Source organism: Notamacropus eugenii, chromosome 6 (genome assembly GCF_028372415.1).
Source record: "Notamacropus eugenii isolate mMacEug1 chromosome 6, mMacEug1.pri_v2, whole genome shotgun sequence".
NCBI classification, from domain to species: Eukaryota; Metazoa; Chordata; class Mammalia; order Diprotodontia; family Macropodidae; genus Notamacropus; species Notamacropus eugenii.
Genome location: NC_092877.1, coordinates 329,418,305 through 329,437,175, shown reverse-complemented (window position 1 = coordinate 329,437,175; position 18,871 = coordinate 329,418,305). Strand labels below are relative to the sequence as shown.

Genomic DNA, 18,871 nt, shown 5'->3' with positions numbered 1-18,871 from the left:
TGATAATAAGAGCTAGTATTTATATAGAGCTTATTTTGTGCTCAGTGCTGAGCTAAGCACTTCACAATAATTATCTCATCTGATTCTCACAATAAATCTGGTGGTACTACTGTCCCCATCTTACAGATGAGGAAACTCAGGCAAACAGGTTAAGTGACGTGCTGGGGGTCAAACAGATAGTATCTGAAGCTGGATTTCAGCTCAGGGCTTCCTGACTTCAGGCTCAGCACTCTATCCACTGGGCCACCTGACTGCATGCACCTAGCAGTAGTCACTGCATGACTGCAATAATGAAAATTAGATAATATTAAAAGGTAATTGAGCTCTGTGTTCAATTGAAATGAACCATCTCAGTCCTGACAACAAAACATCTCCAAGGGGTGAGGTAGGAGACCAGGGGTGTGGAATGTGGTTTGTGCTGCCAAATGCAGTCACTAAATTTTGCCTGAATGTTTTTCTTTGTCATGAGGGAGGGTTAAACTGGAGTTCAGAGGTGATAAGTGGAAATAACTGCTGTATGTAAACAAATGGCAACAATTAAGCAATTAAAAATATTTATGGCAAAAGTTTTTGTTACTAATCTGGTAAAAAATACTTTATTTTTACATAATGAAAGTAATCATGTTTGTTTGCTGAATAGCTAAAAATGTTCTAAGTCTGCCATAATCATGATAGATATTAGATTTTATTATCTTACAGTTTTAATAAAAAATTTAGAATTGATCCATTTGGAATTTGTTACAGTATTTGGTATAAGATCTATATTTAATCTCCTTATTTAGCATACTGCTGTTTTCTTCCTGACAGCTTTATTGAATAACGAATTCCTTTCCCAGTAGTTTGTGACCTTGGATTTATCAAACTTTAGTCTACTGGATGCACTTGATGCTAGTTCTTGATTTTCTAATACGTCCTGATCCATTTTAAAATGTTTGCATAAAGTACCAGATTGCTTCAATAGTAACCACTTCATAGTGTAATCTGAGATTAGTTGGTACAAGTTTCATAGCCCTGGACATTTTTGTTAATTTGTTCTTTCATAAACATTTTGTAATTTTTAAAACATAGTTCTGATGGGGTGCTTGGGTGCCTGTGCTTGGACCCCAATTCTAAAATCACATTTCTCCCTAGCCTCAAAACACTATCCCAGGCAGTGTCTCCTCACCCCAAGGACAGCCTGCCCTAGATTTCTCTTCCTAATACAGCAATCAGTGGTACCTATAGCATTTATTAGTTTGAACCAGCTGTGCACTGGCTGAACTGTCCATGTACTGAGTCATAACGACATTTCCTACTCACTGACCAATCATACGTCCCCTAGACTTAGACATGCGTATACTCCCTTACATTTATCTTGCCTAACAAGACATTGATGGGGGCAGCCTGGGTATTTCTCAGTCAACCCTGACCATTAGCTGACTTAGCTACATCTTAGGCCTAAAACCACACCCCCACGTAGTCCCCCATTTGGGTTATTTCCCGATGAACTCTGGGTAAAATACCTGTGCAGTAGATACTAAAAGTGCATGTTCCTTTAAGAACTAACCACTCCCTAATCCATCCCTGAATCATCTAATTAGCATATTTGACACAGGTTTTACTATAGAATATCCTATATAAACTTTAACTATACCTCTCTAAGGTTGCAGGTTTCCTAAGAACTCTTACCCACTGAAAAGTGTAATAAATCTTTACTACCTTGACCTCAAGAATGCTTGAGTCTGCGAATTTTCTCCAGATGGCCCATGCAAGGAAACACCAGTCTTGGGGTTCCTATATCTTGCCAGCCCTTGTCAGTTCTGGGGAGTATACGTATTGGCACTGATTTTCATTGACACTGAATTAACTATATAGCTTAGTTGAGGTGTTTAAGGATTTTCTCTCTAGAGCTAAAAGGAATGTTAGTGGCCATCTTAAGTACATTGATTCAACCTAGCCATGTGCATCAAAGCTTTCCAATTATTTAATTCTTCCTTTATTTCTGTCAAAATTGTTTCATAATTATATTTATAAAGGTCTGTCTTGGTAGGTTTCTGACCAAATATTTTGTCTATTTTGTTGTTTTTATAAATTCTATTTCCCTTTCTAACAATTTCTTCTGGTTTTGTGAGAAACATGTAAATATTGATGACTTGAAGGGGTTCCCAATAATTATGTTAAATTTATTTAGTAAATTTGCTAAAGTTATTTATTCTTTTGACCAATTTCTTTGTTGTGTTGGATATGGCTTTTTACATAACTACATAACTATGCCCTACAAATAGATATTTAACATATTCTTTACCTGCACTTGTCCCCTTATTTTGTTTTCCTTGCCTTGCTGCTTTGGCTAGCATTTCTAAAACAATGTAAAACTGCAATGGTGAGAGTAAGCAGACTTGCTCTACCCTTGTCCTTATAAGGAAATCCTCTGGTCTTTTTTCCATCACAAACCGGAGGGAACTGCTTGGAGAAGTACCAGGTTGGGTCACTTGGCAGTTGGAGGGGATGAGGAAGACTGAAGTCTAACTAAGTCAGATACAGTTATAGTGAAAATTCTATTGGAATAACCAGCAATTCTCGGTGGTGGACGAATGCATCCCAAATTCTATGGTAATTAATAGGAAAATTAATTAAATCCATAAACATTTGCTTACCTTCTATGTGCATAACACTCTACTAAGCATTATATGGGTAATGCAAGATAAACCTAGTTATATGTAATCCTGGGTTAAAAGCCAGAAATCAGAAAACAAGGATCTAGCTTCCCTCAAATTTTCACCAACTCTACTTCCCCACAGGCATGCAGCACTGAGTCATCAATTTCCACCAATAAGAACAGTCTTATGCAAATAAGCTTTGAGTCAGGGGTCCCATATGCTTTAATCTACAGAAACTTGCTTTGTAGTAATCTCTTCAGAATCATATCTGTTTCCTAAGGGTTTTTTTTTCCATTAAATGATGACTTTCTCCAACCACCAGACAGATAACAAGAAGTTTAAATAAACAAGTTATGCACAATGGTAGGAATTTAGATGAAGTCATAACTTATTTAATCAAATGTTTTCAGATTCAAACTCCCTAACAACGCCCCCCTCAAAATCCCTCATTTCTAGCTCATAATATTCAATGACAGAAGGTTTCAGTAAAATGTTGATCACTTGCAGATGCCCATGCAAGTTGTCCTGATTTTATGGGAATACATAAAAGTTAGATACAAATGGGATGTAGTTCTGGTGGTGACTGTGGTTGATGCTTCTGAGGCTCAGTTTCACCAAAAGTCAAATAAAAAAGTTAAAAAGAACTAAATGGTCTTTTATATTCCTCTTACTTCTAAAATTAGTTCCCAACTATTACCTTTAATCTTTTCTTTTAAAATTTATTGATACATTTTATCTTGACCCAGCAGATATTTCTCAACAAATGCTCAACCACATACTACATACTACACAGCAATCTTTGAAAAGTTAGCTTATTGACTATTAACAGGAAGAAGGAAGAAGACCATTAGTCTGGATATCATGGAATTAACCCCGACTGTTAGATGAGAGCTTATTACCTCTCAGCGCTGACTTTTTTTACACCATTGTGGTCACTTTTTTCCAAAAACACTATTTGATTAAGAATGTGTTTCAAACGTATTATTATATTACATATTTTATATATAAGGTGAATATTTAATACATGAGCTATATATTTTAAATATACATAGCTAAAATACAGGTTAAACTATAAGATACACATTTTTAGAGAAAAAGGCTTGCAAATCATAAGCATTTATGGGAGAGAGAAGGATAAGTAGCAAAATGGAGCAAATAGACAGACTATTAGGCTTAGAATTAGGAAGATAGTGCTTCACATTTTGTCTCTGACATTTACCAAGTGGCCTTGAGCTTCTCTTAACCTCTCTCAATTTCCTCATCTGCAAAATGAGAATAAGACCTCACAGAGTTGTTGCGAAGTTCAAATCAGAAGACGCATGTAAAGTACTTTGCAAACTTGAAAGCTATTATTAAGAAGCACTAATAATTGATAAAATCACTAGCAAGTTCAACATGTAGGAAGTTTTTATTTAGGGAAATGGTAAAATTCACAAAGTCAGTAATAAAAGTATTTAATATATCCAGACTCCCCAAGGAATCAAAGATTCAGTGAGGTTTTTGGTTATGCTTTCTAAAAATATTTTCAAGCTATTTTTAACAAAGCATTAAAGTCAAAGCTACATTTACCTTGATACTCTTATAATTATATAGACCTGGGCTATTGAACATTTAGCTATGGTGCCCTAAGAAAAGAGGTATATGTTGTGTTCTGTTTCACTTACTAGCCAATATTCTATTTTTCTTAAAATATATCACCATGTACACAGGATGTTTGAGAAAGCTTTCCTCCAAAATGGTCCCTCCTAAGTATATGGTTGATCCACTCCATGATACCTGGGAGGGACCATGGAAAACAGAAGAGGGAGAACACAAGATGGGAGAAGGGTAAATGTTTTATTTTAAAAATAGAAGAGGACAGTTTGTAAACTATAGGTCAGTGAACATGACTTGGACTCTTGAGGAATTACCAAATAGATCATTAAACACTTAGTTGGCAAACCTCTAAAGAGAGAAGAGGTGAATACAGAAAGCCAACATGGAGGAATCAAGGGCAGTGATGTCAGACTTACCTCATTTCCTTTTTTTTGCCAGGATTACTAAACTACTGAATGAGGGGAATGCGTTGGACATAGTTTACCTAGTCAGGGGTGGGGAACCAGCAGCCTGTAATAGCAGGGACCCCAGTATACACAGGACATCCTGCTATACAGGTTCTTACACCTGCTTTTCTAAAAGGAAAGCAACTTTTGAGGAGTCAAAAATCTACTTTAATCAAGGATGTATATCATTCACTTAGTTCAGGGGGAAAAGTCAGCATTCTGAACTTCAAAGAAAATACAAACAGAAATTACAAGTAGAAATCACAAACAGAAAGACCAACAGATAGGGCTTCCAGCTGTCTGACCATAGATAACACATATATCGTTATCAAAGAGAGAAGCACCAACATCTGGGTTTTCAAAGCCAGGGGACTCCTTACTGGTTCCCCAGAGTCTCATCTGGCACATGATCCTTCTTCCATAAAATAAGCCCCGAAGTATAACCTCACCTCAGAGTATATATACACTTTTCAGAGCTAGAGGGCATGACCCTTGTGACCCAGTGCCTACTTAGAAATTAACAAAAGGTATCTGAGGTCTATTAATGGGCAGGGAAGAACTATAACTCTTCCCCCCACCCACCATTAACCTTACATTAACATTACACAGCCTCAAGGCCACATGTGACCCTCTAGGTCCTCAAGTGAGGCCCTTTGAGCAAATCCAAACTTCACAAAACAAATTCCCTTAATAAAAGGATTTGTTCTGTAAAACTTAGACTCAGTCAAAAGGCCACACTTGTGGACCTAGAAGGTCATGTGTGGCCTCATTGCCACAGGTTCCCCACTCCAATAGATTTTAGCAAAACTTTTGATCAAAGTTTCTTTTATTATTGAGGAGAAGATGGAGAGAAATGGATTCAAAACCAGCTGGATGACTGGCTAGACTTGGAGAAGAGTTCAATGTCACTGGAGCAGGAGGTCTCCAGTGAAGGGCCCTAGGGGTCTGTGTTTTCCCCTGTGCTAGTTAATATTTTTTATCAATGTCTTAGATAAAGGCATAGAAGATATGTTCACCAAATTTGCAAATGATACCAATCTGGGAGGGATATTTAACATATAAGATGACAGAATCAGGATCTAAAGTGTTTTGACATTGATAATAAGATGAATTCAATAGGGATAAATGTTAAAGTCTTTCTGAAAAAGATCTAGGTGATATTGTGGATGATATAGTGGTTCAATTTAGTGATGTAGCTGCCAATAGGAAAGGCATAACTTCCAAGAAGGAGGAGGTCATTTAAATCCCACTGTACTCTGTCCTCATCAGACTCCATTTGGAGTGTTAACAGTGTTTCATTGTGGACCCACAGTGGAAGGACATTGATAAGCTGTAGAGAGTACAGGGAAGGACACCCAGGATGGGGAAGAACTCTGACTCATGCTACATAAAGGTAAACTGAGGGAACTGGGAGTATTTAGTTTGGAGATATGCTATCTTCAGTCTTTGAAGGTTTACTCTGCTTGGTCCTGAGAGTCAAAATAGGAAAAAGAAGGGGAAGCTGCAGGAGGGCCTTCCTATCCATGAGGGCTTTCCCAAAATGTGATGGATCCCTTCCTTGGAGATCTTCTAGCAGAGGCTGGACAACCACTTATCCAGTATGCTATATTGGGGAACCCTTTTGTGTATTGATTAGTTGGACTGGCTGGCCACTGAGGTTCCTTTGAATCCAAATTCTCTGACTCCATGATCACACATATTTTCTAGATGTATATAACTACTGAGATGACTTTTGTCAATGCTCCTCTGAGGATGAATACCAAACATAGCCCTAAATGGGAAAATATGCCTGCCAGAGGTGTTTGCCATTATCATGGATGTTAGAGACAGGTTTGACACTAATAATGTATCAAGGAAAATTTATTGCAGCAGAGTTTAGAGGAATTGAACACCTTTGGCCAAAAGTGGGCTCAGCCCCCCCCTTAGGAAGGAAAAGCACTGGATATAGAAGCGAGATGGGTTATATACCATTAGTTCAAGACAGATTCTCCCACCAGGAGACAGATTGGTCTGTTCTCTATTAGGTCACCATCTTCTCTTCATACCCATTATGTAATCACCCTTGGTGTGATTCCCCCCTCCCAAACATGCTTTAACATAGGACCCAAGATCAGAAAAGGGAGGGATAATTTTATGCAGATAATGTGTCTGCTTATATACATGAGATTCATTAAGCAAGAGCATTGAATAAAAACTTTCTCCAGGTTATTCTAAGTCATTTTTCCTGACTGATTCAGACCAGTTTCAGGCCTGGACTTTCTTATCAAAAATTCTGTGACTTTCTGAAGGCCATTGCCTATCTCTTGATTGGCTGAGTCCACTTGCGGTCTGCTGGCTTTCTTATTATCTGACTCATTCTCAATGACTTCATCAACTAATAACTTCTGTGGAAACTTCACTTTTTGCTGTCTCTCCCAATGGAGGATGACCTTCCCAGGGTATAAAGGGAAGAGTGATTCTCTCTGTGTTGTAGGTTCCTCCTAAATGCCCACGTTTGAGATGATATCATGTTGATTTTCATCACCTCTGATAGTAAGGCAGGGCATTCTCAGTAAACCACTCAAAACCACTCAAAAGAATCTGGCCTATTGATCCATGGGACAAAAATTAGATGGATGAATGATGAATGCCTATGGTTCAGAATATCTCCTGTATCTGGATAAGTAGACCATGAAGTTAGTATATTAGTGTACATCTATATCTATATCTATATCTATCTATCTATATATCTATATCAATATCTATATATGTGTGTGTGTGTGTGTGTGTGTGTGTGTGTGTGTGTGTGTGTACATCCTTGAAAGTCATTGCATTTAGGTGGTTTTAACACTGAAAAGAAAAAGAAAATCAGGCTCAATTGTATTTGGGAACTAGCTCCATTTTTTCAATCATCTCAAATTGTTCCCTTGAACATGAAAAACCATCTTCTTAGATGAGTGTTTTCCTAGTTATGGTTGGGGGCTATGAATCATAAAATACAACTATAACCAAGGAATCAAAATCTAGGTAGACCACAAGGCAAAAGAGGGAAGTATGGGGGGCATAAATCTACTACAACTTATTACCACGGTAGAATGAATGCAACCAGTGTCCTATGAGTCATGAGTTATTATAGAACTATATCATCAGAAAAGGTGGACCAGTCAGGTCATGGGAGAGGCCCAGAAACCTGACTTGGGAGATCACTGGTGCAGGGAACTTCCAGGGAGGTCCACACCTCTTCTTGAAAGGTTGCCTAGAGCATGGACAGTTTCCAGGACTTTCTTAGGTCACAGAGTCAATAGGTTTCAGAGTTAGGACTTGAATAAGTCTTCCTGGTTCTGAGGCCAGCCCTCCTTCCACTACACCACAAACCAGGTAGCTTAATTACTGCACTGAAATACGTGAAATGCTAAACAGTGGAAGAGGAAGGCTTCCAGTGCGTTGGATAGACTCTCTGGTGGAGGACTGGTGGGAATATACGGACGAGAATAGCACAAGATGAGAAGGCGTGGATGAGTCACAATGTGAACTAGTGGAGGCCCTACTCAAATCAAGGAGAACACAGCTCTACTAATGTATTATTTTAAAATATAATATATTTTACTCTTCTTAATAACACTTAAATTTTATAGAGCACTCAGGGCAGCTAGGTAGTGCAGTGGACATAGCCCCAGGCCTAGAGTCAGGAAGTATGAGTTTCAATCTGACCTCACACACTTACTAGCTTTGTGACCCCTATGCAAGTCACTTAACTCCATTTACCTCAGTTTCCTCATCTATAAAAATGGAGAAGGAAATGGCAAACCATTCCAGAATCTCTCCAAAGAAAGCCCAAAATGGGTCACAAAGAGTCAGAGATGACTAGACAACAACAACATTATAGCACTTTAATGTTTTTAAAATACTTTACAAATATTATTTCATTTTATCCTTACTCGGGGAGGTAGGTGCTATTCTTATCTTCATTTTACAGGTAAGGAAACTGAGTCAGGCATAGGAACACAGAGCTGCTAAGTACCTGAGATGGATTTTAACTCAGGTCTTCCTCACTCCAAATCTAATGCTGTATCTACTATGCAACCAAGCTGCCTTGTCAAACTGTTTTTTAGTGAGAAAGAACAGACTCCCAGTATTATTCCTATACCCTACCTTGAAGATTCACATCATCCAAGAAGTCTTCATAGCATTCTTTAGTCACTCCAGGTCTGTTCATACGGTGGTCATTTCTCAGGGAGATCCTCCACCATCTAAAGCTGACCTGTAAGGAGAGAAGTGGTGACATTGGCCAAGAGTCATTGTCAGTGTTGATGGATTGAAACATAGGTTTCCAGTTGTATAAACTATTGTACTAATAATACATCATTATGGTGGTGACTTGAGTGGCCAACAATATGAAAAGAGAAAGGGACTAGATAGACAGAGACATGGCTTGTCCACTCACTGATTTACCTTGGAAAAGTCACGAAATTTCTCAAGTCTACTATGGTCTATAGATATTCAATAGTATCATACAAGATTCCTTCATGGATTGTAGCCACTAAAATTACTGTGGGACAATTTTCTGATTATCCATATCAAGTGCTATGTAAACCAGGGCTATGGATGCCTAAGAAAAGTGACTGCCCCCATCACAGAGAACCCAACTCAGATGCTCTCATTTGTGGACAGCATCATGGCACCGGATATCTGCAAAATGATGGGATGGGACCAGACAATCTCCCAGACCACTGTCAGCTTTAATATTTGAGGATTCCCAACCCTTTTTAATTCTAATGCCTTCTTTCTTTTAATTATTTCCTCTTTATCCTGTCTATAGCTTGTCTGTCTGTATTTGCTTGCTTGTTGGTAGACTGTAAGCTTCTTGAATTCTTGTGCCTCTTCTTGTAGCCTCTGCACTTAGCACAGTGCTGGTGCATAGTAGGTGCTTAATAAATGTTTATTGATTGATGATTCTATGATCTTATGTGTATCAAATATCAGGAAAAAATAAGACAATAATTCCAAATTTGATATGATGTCTAATCGTGTACTTGTACACATCTGTATTTTGCTTCAGGAGATCTGTGAAGCTGCCCTATCCTTGCCAGGCAGATAGAGCAACCAAAGGTGATGCCAGCTTAGAATATAAATTGTAAAAATGTTGTGGAAGATGGCAACAGATTATCAGTAATGCAGGCTCATAAAATGGAATTAAAAATACATTTAAAGAAAAATTGGTGAGAGAGCCTTCTAAGCAATTATTTCCTGAAGAACAGGGATTGCCTTTTGCCTCTTTTTTACTCCCAGCACTTGGCCCTGTTTCTGGCACTTAGTAGGTGCTTAACAAGTGTTTACTGATTGACTGATCCCAAGGGCATTCATGGATGAAACTGGAAGAACAAACAAAAGACAGAAAATATCTGCAAAGACAGTGATACCACATTCAAGGCAGCAGAATCTGTAGTCGACTGAGTCAGAGAGACCTGAATTCCATTTTGGCCTCAGATACTTACTAGCTGTGCAACCCTGGGCAAGTCACTTAATGTCTCTCGCTCTCAGTTTCCTCATCTGTAAAAAGGGGGTGGGGGGGAGAGATAGTAGCACCTACCAAGTAGAGTTGATATGAGAATAAAACAAAATAGCATTTGTAGAATGTTTTGCAAACTTTAAAGTAGTGTATTAATAAGACAAGAGGAAATCCCCTCTCCTAACGCAAATCAGCAACCATTCTGCAACTTATACTCTTAAAATATTGTACTGAAAGACTGAGACCCTTACCTAGGGTCAAAAAGTCAGTTGAGATGGGTCTTTTTGCACTACTGAGTCAAATGCATTTTCTTATTTAGAGTTAAAAAAAGATAGAGGGCAATGTGACTCAGTGGGTGAGATCTGGTCTTAAGAATCATATAAGATACCATGAAAGATGCAATAGATATCACTTCAACTACCCTCTGATTTTTAACATCAGAGAACAGGGAGAGTTACAGACTCATCAAAGGTGTCTGCCATTGTCATGGAGAGGGATGAGTCAGAGAGGGATTCCCTATAAGTGGTGAGGTCCCACAAGTGGTCCTGCTTTTGGATGACACTGTATTAATTAAATCAAGTCCAGGAATACTGCATGTCTCCTAAATGAGATTCATAATCAATCAAAGCAACTTGGTTTATCAACCCCACAGAAAAATCAAACAGCTGAAGAATGTCTATTGTCAAGACTATAATATAGATTTAAATGACCACCTATAGTACTCGTCTATCCACATATAGGTACTGCAAATGCACATTGAACTGGGCCCAGAATTGTACATGAGGAGAAGAGACCCAGAAGGCTGTCTTTGGAATATTTCAGAGTTCTTTAAACTAAGATTCTCCTTAAAACAAAGGACCATCTTTTTTTTTTTCTCATTATTAACACTCTTTCACTGACTCTGTATGGTTATAAGATAAGGGCATACACAAGGGATGTGAGGAACAGAATGAGAAAGATGTGTGACCAGAAAACAAGGTGAGCTGAGTACATGGTAAAGTGAGGGACAACCAACGTATAGACCACGTGTCTGCCAATAATAGTGACATAGCTAACAGCCATCATTAATATACCATTCTACAACCTGGCACATCATAACATTCTATACCATAGTGTTTAGTGTCAGTGAGTAGTCTGGGGTGACTGAAAAGTGCTTGGCCTTAATGTAGTCATCAAAGAGTCATACACAAATGGGAGCATCCAGAGTTCCTCACCACCTGCCCCTCTATTGTTTCTACTCCACATGGCAGTGACAGATAATGCCTTTCTTGAGCATACATGGCCCTGGCTTATATCACACTTGATATGCATAATCAGAAAATTGTTCAACCAAATTAACTTTGCAGTTATGTCAATTAAGGAAACTTGTATATTAATTTGTAATGGAAGATGCCTTGCTGGAAAGTTTTTATAACTGAGTTTTGTTCTACTGAGTCAATATTTTTTTGTAATCAATAAGCAACAAATGAAGAGGTCTTACATTCTCTATGCCTTTCAATCAATAATGTGACAAATGATGCTAAAATCACTCATATTTTCATCGAAGTCTCTGGTACATGTGTATAAGCCATTGTCATAAAAATGTTATGGCTATGAGAAAATAGGTGCATAGTCATCATGTCTGCTTGGTGATCTTATGTTGGTTAACAATACTGTCTGTTATTCTGCGCCCCCCCTGTTTTTTTGATATTTTCCTCTCTCTGAGCTATCTCAAAAAATCAATTCTTGTATTATCTTTAAAATTATATCCAGCAGATATTTCTTTGTATACTTAGTCAAGTCATCTACTCTTTCCAATTTTATCTTCTCAAGTTCCACCCCTCTTCCAGGGCCTAAGAGGAGAAATGTCACCTGTGATGACAGTAGTGAGGATATCCCTGGGTATGCTACAAATCCTATATACCAGCTAAGAGACCTTAGAAATGGCCTGATCTTTCTAGCCCATGTTTCCTCATGTGCAAAATGTGAAGGTGGAGATTAGATGATCACTGAGGTCCTTTCAGGCTTCGACTCCCATAGTCCTCATTTTAGAGAAAGGAAAACTCAGAACCAGAGAAATTAAAAAGATTTGTCCAAGGTTACATAGCTATTAAGTCGGAGAGGCAGAGAGTGTGAACCCAATCTGTCTCCCAACCAATGTGACCTTTGTAGTTCTGTTTATTGGCAATTAGGGCCTGAATATCTTATTTCCCGGACAATCTCAATTGCATTACTAATGGAACTACTTGACTATGCCAAATCACTCTGTTTTCTCTGACTGGCCAATAATAGGTCCCAGCCCAAGACTCACTTCTACATTATTTAGGTTCGGATGGCTCAGAGTGAGTAAAAATAGTAATTGTCTCTGTTCTGGTTAGAAACCTTGAGGGTCTTCCCCTCCCATGTTGGTTCTTTGTGAAGGCAAACTAGGCCATCTTTTGCTTCACTTCTTACCTAACCTTTAACTACTGAAAGGGCGTTGCTCAGACAAACTGGGGCCTAGGAAAGACCATTGCTTCCAGGGCCATCATCAGTCATCCTGACCTATGTCTCACCAGTGGATTCTTGGAAGACAGAGTGAGGCTGGTGACTTTGCACTTAAATCCTCACTTAAATCCAATTCACTTGGAAGTCAAGACCTCACACTCCTCTGAGAGAAGGAAGGATTAACAACAATTATTTACATGTAGATAATTCCCTTGAATCCAAACACTTCCAAGCACTTAGTAAAGCAGGACAGTTGAGTGGGGAGACAGCATTTGTATCAGTTTAAGGAAGGATCAAAAGTTGGAGTGTACACCACTATGGTCAGTTATTCAGATTACGCAGGCCCCATGGGAAAGGAGGTCGACTCTCTAGTGCCCTCATGCATACTTTCAGAGATGGCAGGAGCTGAATAATGAGAACTCCAAAGCCCACATGCCCCAGTAGTTAATTGAGTGCCATAACTGAACCAAACCTCTTCAATGAAATGTCAGCGAACCAACAACTGCCTAAGATGGCAATACCCGTTACTGCTGAAAGTATATGTCCTCAGTTATCTCAGTGGGCATGTTCACACTTTGTATAATTAAATCTCTTCAGACTATAGCTGGTCCTACCCTTTATAAATGCATTTTCAGTTTGAAACCACCGAACTGGACAACGATATGGTACAGTGGATAGAGCACCTGTCCGGGAATCAGGAGGACCTGAGTTGAAATCTGGCCTCAGATACTTACTGGTTATATGACTCTGGCAAGTCACTTAACCCTGACTGCCTCCATAAATAAATAAACAAATAAATGAAAAATGAAACTACTGAACTAAAATAATTTCTAAATTTCCTTCTATGTCTGAAGTTCTGTAATTCTCTGCAATACTCTAACCTAACCTTACCTTGGTCCTCTAAGGTAGACTTGCAGTGAAGGACCTTTTTAAAGCAAAGTGGATCATGTTCTCTAAGAAAAAACAATATAACAACTGAAAAGGAGAGAAAGGAGTCAGGGGGAAGAGAAGGCAGGCTGAGAACCTCAACAGGCATCCCAGCTATATCCCTGAACCTTAACCACATCCTTCACCTGTCTGCCATTTTGAACTTCAAAGAAAGGTCAAGGAAGGAAAGGAAAGAGGGTGGGTTCACTAGGGCAAATTTCACATGCTCAGGAATGAAAAATTAGAATTAAATGAGGAAAAGGACTAAGAGTACTATTAATAAATATGTATTGAGTATGTACCATGTGCCAGGCACTGTGCTAAGCCCTGGGGATTCAAAAAGAGCCAAAAAGATAGGTCCTGCCCTAAAGGAGTTTACAATTTAAATTAATAAAGCTTACATGCTAGTAGCACAGTGAACAGAGTGCAGGGCCTGGAGTCAGGAAGACTCCTCTTCTTGTATTCAAATCCAGGTCTCAGACACTGAACTAGCTGTGTGACCATGGGCAAGTCACTTCACCTTGTTTGCCTCAGTTTCCTCATCTGTAAAATGAGCTGGAGAAGGAAATGGCAGACTACTCCAACATCTTTGCCAAGAAAATCCCAAATGGGGTCAGACTGACCAGAACAACAACAAACAATACTGCCATCGTTGACTTTAAGCATAGCATTTGGCTGGCTTCCCCTTGGTGGAAAGGAAAGTGACCCCATTTCTGCCTCATATAGGGGCAAAATGGGTTAGGGATGCTGAATGGAAGTGAGGGGAAAGGGAAAGTGTCTTTTCCTCTGGGCTTAGGCACAGTGGATGAGACCCAGGGTATGGCCAATGTGCTTTCCTCATCACATCCTTGTTTCTTGTAATAATGCCTCTCTAGGTCACTTTTGCGGCACAGGAGGAAAGACCTTTGTCCAGCAAACAGTTCTCTGCCCACTTAAGTAGGGAAATGAAGGATCCAAGAGGACAAGAAGCACCTGTTCAACCTTCCCCACTGCCAGAAGCCTATGGACAACAGATTAAAAGGACAAGGCACGCAGTGTTGATACTATACTGTTAAATGTAATGTGAAAAAAGAAAAAACAGAAACATGAGGGTGATTAAAAGTTTCATATTCAAGCCTCATTTTATTCTTTGTGTAGGGGAATATTTGTTGATGTTTGTCAAGTATCCAATGAAAAAAGAAAAGAAAAGAAAATCTGGGGGAGGAAACATTTCTTGAGACAGGAAAATCATCAGTTAATCACAGGCTCTGACAAAGTCTTTATAGGAGCTGTCTGGTTACCGGTTAATGGAAAGCTTTCCTAGGAGGAAAATTAATATTATTCTGCATCATTTAGTAATTCACGTTACTCTGTAATCCATACGTTTCCCCATTTTGTCAGACCCCAAGTCTAGCTCACAAGGTGTGGTACAGTAATGTGATCCCTCCAACCTAGCTAACTAGTTTAAGTGGGACTCTCATCTTTATGGACAGATAAAGAGAACCAGCTTGAGCTGGGTCCTCCCTAGAGGACAACACCCCTATCCTATCTCCTTGTTAAAATTAGGGGTGATTTGGTCTCTCCAAAGTGGGGGCCAAACCAGAAAGAACCTGATAAAAATGGCTCTGATTTTCTGGCCAAGATTACTAGCAGCACTTGGGTTCCATAAAGCAATTAACATTCCTTAATTGCCAGAGAGCCTCGTGATGAGCCATACCTGAAGGCCAACCCACTTTCCCAGCAGCCGACTAATCTTCCCAGAAGGTTAACAGAGAGGAGCTAAGGTAACTATTAACTCACTTCCTCATTAAAATGTCTACCAGTCAGAACTGTCCTACCTTTGCCAGGGGAGATCCAAATGATGTACCGTCAGGCCAATCAGAAGGAAGACACCCCCAGGGTTTAAAAGATCATGTTGGCCCTCACTTGAAGTTTCTGGTCACTGAGAGAGGCCATTGACTCAAATGATTGGTTATTGCTAGCCTGACTAACAAACTGATCATGTTCAGGTCCCTGGCTCTTTGGCTGGGATGGCCAATATAACCCACATTTACTAACACTTTACATATCACTGCTAATAAACTGTTATCATATGAGCCACAAAAATTCTGTTGGAATTTCTACCATATGGCATGCTAAAGTGTGAACCCAAGTTGGCCATTTGTAAATCAAAGCATACCTCTGGCCAATAGTTTGTATGATCAATAGAATAAAGAGATGTAATCTGCAAAATTGATAAACAAATTGTTATCTTGCTCTGGATCTCTGCTTGCCTTTGTTACAATTTTGCTCCCTAACACCTATTAATTGTTAACTTACGTAATACAAAATTTCATCAATAATTTTAGGGAGAATTTCTGCTAGGATTTAGAGTGATACTTGACTCTGCACGGCATAGTGGCTCACAGAGCTGGCATCAAAAGTCTAGAAGACCTGGGTTCAAGTCCTACCTGTGACCAGTACTGGGTGGTCACAGCCCAGGGCAAGTCACTTAATCTCTCAGTGACCCATTCCATAAACTTCAGAGTGGGTGTCAACCTGCTCTAGCAGTGTTCTCACCAATTCTGAAGCCAATTAAATCACAGGTATAGTCCTTATATCTTACCTACTTTTCTCCCCTGGCTGCCCTACTCTGGGACCTCACTCCCCCACCAGCTCTAAGAGCAAGCAAAGTGGGATTTTTGTTGTTTTCTTTTTGGAGTTCAGATTCCCAGGCTCATTGAAAACATCTGAAGGATTGCTCTCCCTTGAATCCTGGTGGTTCACAGCTGTGCTGAGTTACATAGGTTTTGTGCCTACTGGGAGTGGGCCAATCAGGAGTCTCATCTTTGTCATATATACTGCTCAGTACCAATATCAAAAATTAAAAGGGTGAACTAACCTCCAATGGGCAGGAAATTAAAACAAATTAGAAATTACTTTTCCCAACTGTATGCCCATAAATTCAACAATCTAAATGAGATGGGTGATTATTTCAAAAAATACAAATTGCCCAGATTAACAGAAAAGGAAGTTGAATACTTAAATAACCCCATCTCAGAAAAAGGAATTAAACAAGCCATCAATGAACTCCCTAGGAAAAAAAACTCCAGGGCCAGATGGATTTACAAGTGAATTCTATCAAACATTTAAAGAATAGTTAATTTCAATATTATACAGACTATTTGGGAAAATGGGCGAAGGAGTCTTACCACATTCTTTTTATGATACAAATATGGTTCTGCTACCTAAACCAGGAAGAGCCAAAACAGAGAAAGAAAGTTATAGACCAATTTCTCTATTGAATATAAATGCAAAAAATTTAAATAAGATATCAGCAAAAAGAATACAGCAACTTATCACAGGAATAATACATTATGATCAGGTAGGATTTATACCAAGAACACAGGGCTTGTTCAACATTAGGAAAACTATTAGCATTGTTGATTGTATCAACAAAAAAAAGAAACCACATGATTATCTCAATAGATGTAGAAAAAGTTTTTGACAAAATACAACACCCATTCCTATTGAAAACACTGGAGAGCATAGGAATAAATGAAACTTTCCATAAAATAATAAGCAGTATCTACCTAAAACCATCAGCAAGCATTCTGTGCAGTGGGGATAAGCTAGATGCATTTCCAGTAAGATGAGGGGTGAAACAAGGATGTCCATTATCACCACTATTATTCAATATGGTACTAGAAATGTTAGCTACAGCAATAAGAAAAGAAAAAGAAATTAAAGGAATTAGAATAGGCAAAGAAGAAACTAAGTTATCACTCTTTGCAGATGACATGATGACATACTTAGAGAATCTCAGAATCAAGTAAAAAACTACTTGAAACAATAAACAACTTTAGCAAAGTTGCAGATTACAAAATAAACCCACATAAATCATCTGCATTTCTATATGTTACTAACAAAGCCCAACAGCAAGAGATAGAAAGAGATCCTGTTTAAAGCTATGGTAGACACTATAAAATATCTGGGAGTCTACCTGCCAAAACAAACCTAGGGACTATATGAACACAATTACAAAACACTTTTCACACAAATAAAATCAGATCTAAGTAAGTGGAAAAACATCAGATGCTCATGGGTAGGCCAAGCTAATATAATAAAAATGACAATTCTACTTAAATTAATTTACTTATTCGGTGCCATACCAATCAAACTACCAGATAATTATTTTCTTGAGCTAGAAAAAATATCAAAATTCATCTGGAAGAACAAAAGATTCAGAATATCAAGGGAATTAATGAAAAGAAATGCTAAGGAAAGTGGCCTAGCCCTACCAGATCTCAAATTGTATTATAAAGCAGTAATCATCAAAACTACTTGGCACTGACTAAGAAACAGAGGGGTAGACCAGTGGTATAGATTAGGTACTCGAGACACTGTAGTCAATGAATATAGCAATCTACTGTTTGATAAACTCAAGGACTCCAGCTTCTGGGATAAGAACTCACTGTTTGACAAAAATTGCTGGGAAAACTGGATAACAATGTGGCAGAAGCTGGGCATAGACCAATGCCTGACACCATACACAAGAATAAAGTCCAAATGGATACATGATCTAGGTATAAAGATTGATACTATGAAAATTACGGGAGCAAAGAATAGCATATTTGTCAGATTTGTGGAGAATGAAGAAATTTTTGACCAAACAAGAGATAGAGAACATTATGAAGTGCAGAATGAATAATTTTAATTACATTAAATTGAAAAGTTTTTGTACAAACAAACCCAGTGCAACCAAGACTAGGAGAGAAGCAGAAAACTGGGAAAGAATTTTTGCAACTAGCGTCTGTGATAAAGGCCTCATTTCTAAGATATACAGAGAATTGAGTCAAATGTACAAGAATACAAGTCATTGTCCAATTGATAAATGGTCAAAGGATATGAATAGGCAGTTTTCAAAGGAAGAAATTAAAGCTATCTTTAGTCATATGAAAAAATGCTCTAAATCACTACTGATCAGAGAGATGCAAATCAAAACAACTCTGAGGTACCACATCACACCTATTAGATTGGCTAACATGACGAAAGAGGAAGATGATAAATGTTGGAGAAGATGTGGGAGAGCTGGAACACTAATTCATTGTTGGTGGAACTGTGAGTTGATCCAATCCTTTTGGAAAGTCAGTTGGAACTATGCCCAAAGGGCTACAAAAATGTGCATATCCTTTGACCGAGCTATATTGCTTCTGGGACTCATAGAAATGGGAAAGGGTCCCACATGTACAAAAATATTTATAGCCGCTCTCTTAGAGGTGGCCAAAAATCGGAAATCAAGGGGATGCCCATCAATTAGGGAATGGCTGAACAAATTGTGGTATATGAAT

At 38.6% G+C, this 18,871-nt stretch overlaps 1 protein-coding gene across 3 annotated transcripts in view; it reads right to left on the bottom strand.

Annotated features, from left to right (window-relative positions):
* The window catches only part of FBXO36 (F-box protein 36), a 110,970-nt gene that overhangs the window by 29,374 nt on the left and 62,725 nt on the right, over positions 1-18,871 (bottom strand). For all 3 annotated transcript variants that reach the window (XM_072618113.1, XM_072618112.1, XM_072618111.1), the window contains one exon: positions 8,813-8,921. In XM_072618113.1, the coding sequence (XP_072474214.1) occupies positions 8,813-8,921 (109 nt within the window). The remainder of the gene's footprint in view (positions 1-8,812; positions 8,922-18,871) is intronic.